General features: G+C 41.5%; 1 protein-coding gene across 1 annotated transcript in view; it reads left to right on the top strand.

Annotated features, from left to right (window-relative positions):
* Positions 1–7,500, top strand: part of LOC138020149 (axonemal dynein light chain domain-containing protein 1-like) — a 25,322-nt gene that overhangs the window by 17,470 nt on the left and 352 nt on the right. Inside the window, exons 20-26 of the mRNA XM_068867179.1 lie at positions 145–412; positions 1,310–1,576; positions 2,797–3,009; positions 4,327–4,635; positions 5,218–5,263; positions 5,698–5,773; positions 7,495–7,500. The exon at positions 7,495–7,500 is cut by the window's right edge and continues 352 nt beyond it. Of these exons, the coding sequence (XP_068723280.1) occupies positions 145–412; positions 1,310–1,576; positions 2,797–3,009; positions 4,327–4,635; positions 5,218–5,263; positions 5,698–5,773; positions 7,495–7,500 (1,185 nt within the window). The remainder of the gene's footprint in view (positions 1–144; positions 413–1,309; positions 1,577–2,796; positions 3,010–4,326; positions 4,636–5,217; positions 5,264–5,697; positions 5,774–7,494) is intronic.

Below are 7,500 nucleotides of genomic sequence, written 5' to 3' on the forward strand. Positions count from 1 at the left end.
TCGTCATGTTTTACATAGTTACTCTTCCTCCGATGAAATGATGCGTACGCATTGATGTGTATTACATGTAGGTCTGTGTTGATCACTACGTGCTCATGTCCCCAAATTCAAAGTTGCTCAGTTAAATGTCCCTCACACTTGTAGGTGTAACAAGCTGAACACCGTGTTAAATGGAGGTGAAATGCTACTCGATTCAGATTGGATAAAATTATCGGATTTCATCAGCGAAGATTGGGCTGATCACCTGACTGGAACACTGGCTCTGATTGGTTCAATGCAGAGGGAAGGCGCGCGACTGAGGGGCGAGATGGAGACCCCGGTTGATGTGGACAAAGTCTTCAAAGAAACCGTGAAGTGGCTGTCTGCCACGACAAACTGCATCGATAACGAAGACGCGAAAATCGTAGGAAGGGTGGGTAATATGTTTACATTATTTTGGTTTGTAGCAATCTCAGACTTCGGTTACAATGTAATGTACCAAATGACGTTTATTAATCCATTCACCCCTAAACCGCAGCTTAAACCAGCCATACTTAGTATTTTACTCTGTCTAACGCCAGAGTATTTTCGTCAATGGGGAACCCCCAGAAGCCAATGGGTTAATCACTCACTGAAAAACTATGTCCCATTAAATTCTGGAAAATAGTATCAAGAGTTGCAAAGGTACCAAAATTGTAGCTTTCGTCGGCCGGGCAAGGTGTCCGTGGAACTGACATTACTGCATACGGCAAAGCTAATCTGCCAGGACCTAGCTTTCCTTGGTACGTGGCTCTTCTGTTAGGCTGTCGAGAACAAGTGTTAGTTATTGCTTTCTCCCGTCTACTCAGGTGGAGCAAACAGCTTGGTCAAGACGTCAGTCCTCTTTCAAATAGCTGAATATAGTCTGCCTCCGGGCATGCAATTGTGTCGTTGGTCCTGGAAGGCTCTTTAAGTGGATATTTGTTTATTTATGGTTTTTGGGGTGAGCTTTAAAGGAGAAAATTATTTTTAGGAAACTTATGACACTATCATGGAAGACGAATGCAGTATTTTGAAGCAGTCCTATACACGTAGTGTTGAATACCAAAGCACAAAGCAGTGATGGATGAAACTGTCGTTCAGTTTTGGTTTTTGTGCACGAAGCCTTACTAGCGGAAAGCAACACTCACAAATGACTGGGACTATGGCTATAGAGAAGGGCCAATGATTAAGTTTTGTTTCATCTTTCTCTCTTGACAGAGTAGTCGGTCTCTGTCAACATTTTGGGGAATTCCCAGAATTGCTTGTACTCGGGAATTACCTCAAGACTTCTAATGTTCTTTCATTGCAGGTTTCTCAACTGCACAGTGCTATGATCCGTTGGATGATCACAGTTCTTCTCCGTCTGACCCCAGACATGGAGGACAAAGAATTAGAAGAAATTAACAAACAAGCCAGCGACCAGGAAGTAGATGCATCCCTGGGGGGAGGAGAAATCCTCTTGCAGGCGATTCCTGACGAGATATGCAACAGAGCACAGCGGCTGTTCGCCCAACTGAGAGACTTTTCTGTCGTCTTAACTAAATGCTGCTCGGACCTGGTGATTGACCTAATGCAAGTACGTAACTTGTTAAAGCCGACACATTCTTAGAGTGGTTTTCAAACAAGTGACGAAAAACCAAAACCGAAGCAATTATGGTGTCCTATTAAGAAATGTTTCAAAGTGTAAACACACATAAAAACAAAGGATAACAACCGAAGTTTTGGAGTCATTTATACACCGTTGTCAAGATAAATAATTATGCAAGTTCAGCTAGGTTAAGTCTAAACTTGCCTAATAACCAAGGCGGAATAGCTTAAAACAATGACACTTTTGCATGGATGGAATCTAGCTGAACATTAAGTGTTTGTCGACCTTCAATTGAAAACCGTGCGTGCTATTCTGTGGTACTTTATTAAGAAAAGACTCGTGTTCTCAAAATTGTAGTTAACATTCAAGTTCTTGGAGTTTTGAACGCTTTTATGTGGGCCATTGTAAGTCCCCATTTTCAAATTTCTTCAAATAGTGTATGTCTTTTCCTAAGAAACAGTAAATGAGCGAAGTAGAACTGTTACTTATCAACGCTCATTTTTCATACGCGCGTGTCCCACATGAAAGGTTCTGCCTGCTGAGTTACGCACATGTCACATCTCCCTAGCCTCACTTCATTTAATTAAGCGTTCACTACTTCAATATTACAATAAGGTCCTCGATCCGTACGACGTCGTCGACATCAGAATCTGGAGAGCGATCTGTCCCAGGTGCAACATAGCGAGGACTCTCATGTGCCCGCCGTCGTGCAGCTTCTATCAGTTTGAACTGTTGTTTTGTTTCGTTTTTATTTTTTTTCTATATGAGTAGTTTTAGTTATTATTTCATTACAACGAGGGATCCGCTGTAATTGACTAAGCTGTAGTAGTCTCCTTGGTTAACAGTTTCTATGTATATAATTTTTGTATTTAGTTAGGCGAAGATAACTAAATAAAAAAGTAACTTTAAGAAAATGATTGGCATAAGTTCTTTCTCAAATAAGTATATTTCCTTTAAAATGAATGACGAGGCTGTCCAGCAATGTTTATAATATGAAAGTAAAGTGCCACGCCTTGCACTATCAGTACATGTTCAATTTCCAACAGGATTTTTTTTTCTATTCTGTGTGTTCTGTAACCACGAAAATCAAATTCGGATCGCTTTGGTTGCACTCGGGTGGTGTGACCCTATCGCTAACCCTGCTCCCGATAAATCAGGCGTAATCCCTAATATGTTTGTTGTTATTATTATCATCATTATTTTATTAGGACCGGCGAGATCAGGGCGACGAACACGCAGACATGGACTTCAAAGATCTTAAGCGCCTTGCGGTGGAATGCGACGGTTGGATCCGGACGGCTTGCCTTCTCGTTCAGGATGTCATGGGTGAAGATTTTGTCTTCGTGGACCAGTCTGCTGGTGTAAAAGGGAAGACGTCCAACGAAGCGATCTCAACAGAGACAAAGGTTGCTGTAGTTGAGGTGAGATAGTTGTTACACCGATGACGTCTTCGTTAACTAGTTTAAGTTGCCTCTGAAAGAAACAGGGTTGTTTAAAATCAGAGAAAGGAATACCTGTATAAATAGGGGCTTTAAGATCTGCGACGCGGTTTTCAACAAGAACGCCACCAAAAAATAGCATTTATGCAAGTGTGCAAAGCGAAATGACACTCACTCAGGGTCTTAAAATAACTGAGGAGAAAGTGCTGTCTTTGTAATGACATCTGCAAATGGTTAGACTCTCTAGTCTTCTCGGATAAAGACGATGAACCGTAGGCCCCGTCTCACAACGTTCAATGTTCATAACCCTGTCACGGAGACGAAAAAGAACCCACACACTCGGACATTACTAAACAACGAAACACCGAAACAACGAAACAGCGAAACGAAGCACCAAAACACCATGTATGACCCCACCATACATTGAATACTAACCGACAAAGGTTGGATTTGAGATTAAGCATCGTTTTAGGCCTAATAAATTATTGCTCCTAATCTCAGTCTTAATCTGAATCCTAATCTTAATCTCAATGAATTAGGAGCCTAATTAGGCCTAAAACGATATTTAATCTCAAATCCAACCTTTGTCGGTTAGTATTCAGTGTATGGTGAGCTCATACATGGCGTTTTAGTGTTTCGTTTGGCTGTTTCGGTGTTTCGGTGTTTCGCTGTTTCGTGGTTTAGTAATAGAGAGTAGGGCATGAAGTTTCCGGTGTTGTGGTCTGTCCTCTGTGGTGTATCATGTTTGGGAGGGTAAATGCTCAGAGAGAACAGCAACATCAAGCTACTCTAAAATCCGAGGGAAAGAAAGATATGATGATGATGATGCAATACGTCCTCGTTGACGTCCGCGTCGAAGGTTTTGAATTCCCCAATTATAGTCATCGTAAGCGCTGACGCAAGTGCTCAAGTATGGGAGTGTCATATGAAAACAAACGATTGAGGGTGTTTATTACATGTACTAACATTCTGAAATAGCCGGAGTTTTAGGTGCTAATTTATGGGACGAATTTTTTTCGCACGAGTTTTAAAAAGAAATTATCGTTTCAGCGATTTTTCATATGAGAAAAGAAATAATTCATTGTGTGGGGAGATGAGTCGCAGCAGTACATGGAAACTCGTCGTTTGTTGCGAGGGCAGGATATTTGTACCTGTTAAGCATCAAATATTTCTCAGTTTGGTTCATAGACATTCAAGCGCGATGTTGCTTTGACTATTCAAAGTATTTGAGATGCGTTCAGAAACACGCAGTGAGATGTACACCCATTCTGACAAAAGTCACGACTGTTTTCATTTCAGGAGTCTGAGAAAATAGAGCAAAGAGAAGACGGCTCTGAAAACACTGAAGACGGAGAGTCAGACAAATCACAAGGTCCGATGCCATTGGTAGAACATAAAAAGAAAACAGACGCACTTGAACAGCATGAAGACGGCTCTCCTGTAACCGGAGCGATGAAGAGAAATTCCGAAGGGGGGCCGCCAACGGAACCTGAGATCGGCGCTGATGTGGAAGAGGGAGATCAGCAGTCAGACGAGTCCCGGATGCATGTTTTGGGACATGATGATAACATAAGGACGAAGTCACTGGAGGAACTACCCGCTGACCAGGTTATTGGGCTTGCAATAGGATAAAATATGGGTTATCATCTGCCATTCTGTCCTTGCATTAATCCCCAAAATGATGGGAGACATTCTGCGAAAATAAACCACTTTAGTGAGAAGCTTGTTTGAATCCATGCGGAGACTAATTAGCTATCAAACATTTCACAGCCTAAATGCAACTCTGGTTCAATTTTTTTATAATGTCACTGAAAATTATTGTAGAGACATATTTCACAGCCAGTGACCAGGAAATTATCAATGACTTGGAGATCAGCAAGTAGTTTTGATATCGTACTGTAATATAATTGCGCTGATAGTATCAATTTAACAAACCAGAGTAATGTTGTATTAGAAAAATACAAATTTTTATGGCCCGGTAATCTCCAAGCATTACTCCACCCAATGATGTTCTAGTGCAAAGGAGAGATCACCACACCGGGTAACATACCGTTTTCTTCTCTATGCAAACAGTGTATGGTTTCTATAACGGGACCTACGAGTACGAGGTATTTGTTCCTCAGGCAATTGTAGACGAAAAAATAATTTGCCATTGTCCACGAATTGTAATTTGCTGTTGCTGAATTTCAGGAAATAGAATTCCTTACGGTGCCTGAGGTCGATGGTCAGCAGCCAGGTTAGTGCGAGGTTTCACAACGGATGGTAACCCTGTAATGTTTCTGAATAAGAAACAAGGATTTAAAAAAAATAAGCCAGGAAAATCGCCCGAAAATGTCAGCAGTTTTCTCAGCCTTCCTTGGGCAATTCATGTATATAAGTATTTAGCTCTTAGGTAAGAGGCTGCGCCCTATGCTCGATTTCATATGAGTTGACGCTCTCTGCTTATGCAAATAAAAGCACCGTCATCTTGTCGATAGTTTGGGATTTTTTTTCTTATTTCTCTAAAGTTGTTGTTTCTCTCTTGTAGTTATGTAACTAACTAATCCTGGAGCTCGATTCGCGCTTCGGTGATCTTCGTAATAGAGATCATTTTGCCTGTGTTCTTTCCAATGTTAAAAGGCGACTCGCACTCTTTTTGGAACTGAGCAATTCTATTTGTTTTGGCTGCAGTACGGTCTCCTTCGCCGGACACGAAGAAAGCTTTGGAGGCTCTGGCAGCGGTGGAACGACTACAAACTCAACTCCTGTAAGTAATAGAAATTTTGCATGGACGCTTGTACCGTTATTTCCAATTATATGCTCACGACACTCTGTCACGCGGTTTTTTTGTGGTCGACGTATGGTGACCTCTCCCCGTTGTTGTTGTATATTTTGCTCGTCACCGATTGTTTGCATGCTACAATCTTGGACAAATTAAGTGGAAAATTGAGACCTTCCCTCCCCCCAAAATCAGTGATGGGAAAATGGCGCGTTTTGGCCTTCACGCGGCTTCATCCTTGATTTGGGCATTTCTGTTCCATTTTATTCTGTCCAAGATTGCAATCTTGGACAAATTAAAATTAAAATTAAAATTAAAATGCAGACTGAGGTTATAATGTAACTGTTGAAAAAGCCCAAACCCCTTAGAAATGCTAACCTTAGGCCTAATTAGGCCTAAAACAATATTTAGGCTTAACTGTTAGCATTTCTAAAGGGTTTGGGCTTTTTCAACAGGGTGCAGGGATGGCGCAGTGGTGAGAGCACTCGCCTCCCACCAATTTGGCCCGGTTCGATCCCATGACTCGGCGTCATATGTGGGTTGAGTTTGTTGCTTCTCTACTCTGCACCGAGAGGATTTTTCCGGGTACTCCGGTTTCCCCTCTCCTCAAAAACCAACCTTTTCATCGTTAATTTCAGTTTACAGTGTCCCCAATTAGTGCTTCAGCGCTAGAACGAGTAGACACTTAAATAAAGTTCCTTTCCTTTCCTTTCTCAGTCTGCATTTTATCCCGGGTCTGCAGTCTGCATTTTACACTGACCGCAAATTAAATGGAAAATTGAGACCACCCCTCCCCCCAAAATCAGTGATGAGAAAATGGCGCGTATTGGCGTTCACGCGGCTTCATCCTTGATTTGGGGCAAGGGGGCATTTCTATTCCATTTTATTCTGTCCAAGATTGTAGGTTTTTAAGTGTCCAAATACCCCATGTGATTGACACTGAATAAAATACTCAAAATACCAGAGCCTTTGCAGCTCCATCTGTATAAAGTTTTGCGCAGTTGTGTGGCAACGCTCCCGTAAACAAAGAAAATTGAAGCACCGGGAATGTTTCCGAAATGGGGCAAATACTACGCCCTTGAATTTTTAAAGTGAGTTCTGGAATTTTCGAATAAAAAGGTGGAATCCTGTGTTAAGTATCGATGTAAATTGATACGGCTGGGGTAAATTGTTGAAGAGTTTACAAACAAACGTAGATCAGTATTCTTGTCGTTTAGCGGATTTAAACCGAACAAAAAATAATTGTCGGGACCAATTACAACGGACGTTGGTAATCCAATAAGTAAATCAAATGCCGCCGACGTTAAGTGCGCGAAAACACCCGCAAGCAAATGAGAGTTGGTTTTGTTTTAGCTTAGTAATGCAAAACCTAAGAAATGACAAATTACTTTCCACACTGAAAGGAAGATCGCTTTGTAAGGACCACAAACCATGATATGAGCAGTGATTTATATATTAGGAGGCAGTGCCGCCCAGTTGTTAGGGCGCTTCCCTTGAGATCCGGAGATTCAGTGTTCAAGACTTGTTCTAACCACTCCTTAGATTTGACCTGGTTTAGCTTCTCGGCAGCACTTGTAAATAGCCAACTGGTTTGCCTCCGGCCAGTTGGAATTATTAAAAAGTTGTTGTTCTCCCTTGTTGTTTTATTGGCTCTATAGGGAGTGGTCAATTAAGTATAAATGTATGTATGCATTTTGTGTATTGAACAGAGAAAC

This window comes from Montipora capricornis, chromosome 2 (assembly GCF_036669925.1).
Source record: "Montipora capricornis isolate CH-2021 chromosome 2, ASM3666992v2, whole genome shotgun sequence".
Classification (NCBI taxonomy): Eukaryota; Metazoa; Cnidaria; class Anthozoa; order Scleractinia; family Acroporidae; genus Montipora; species Montipora capricornis.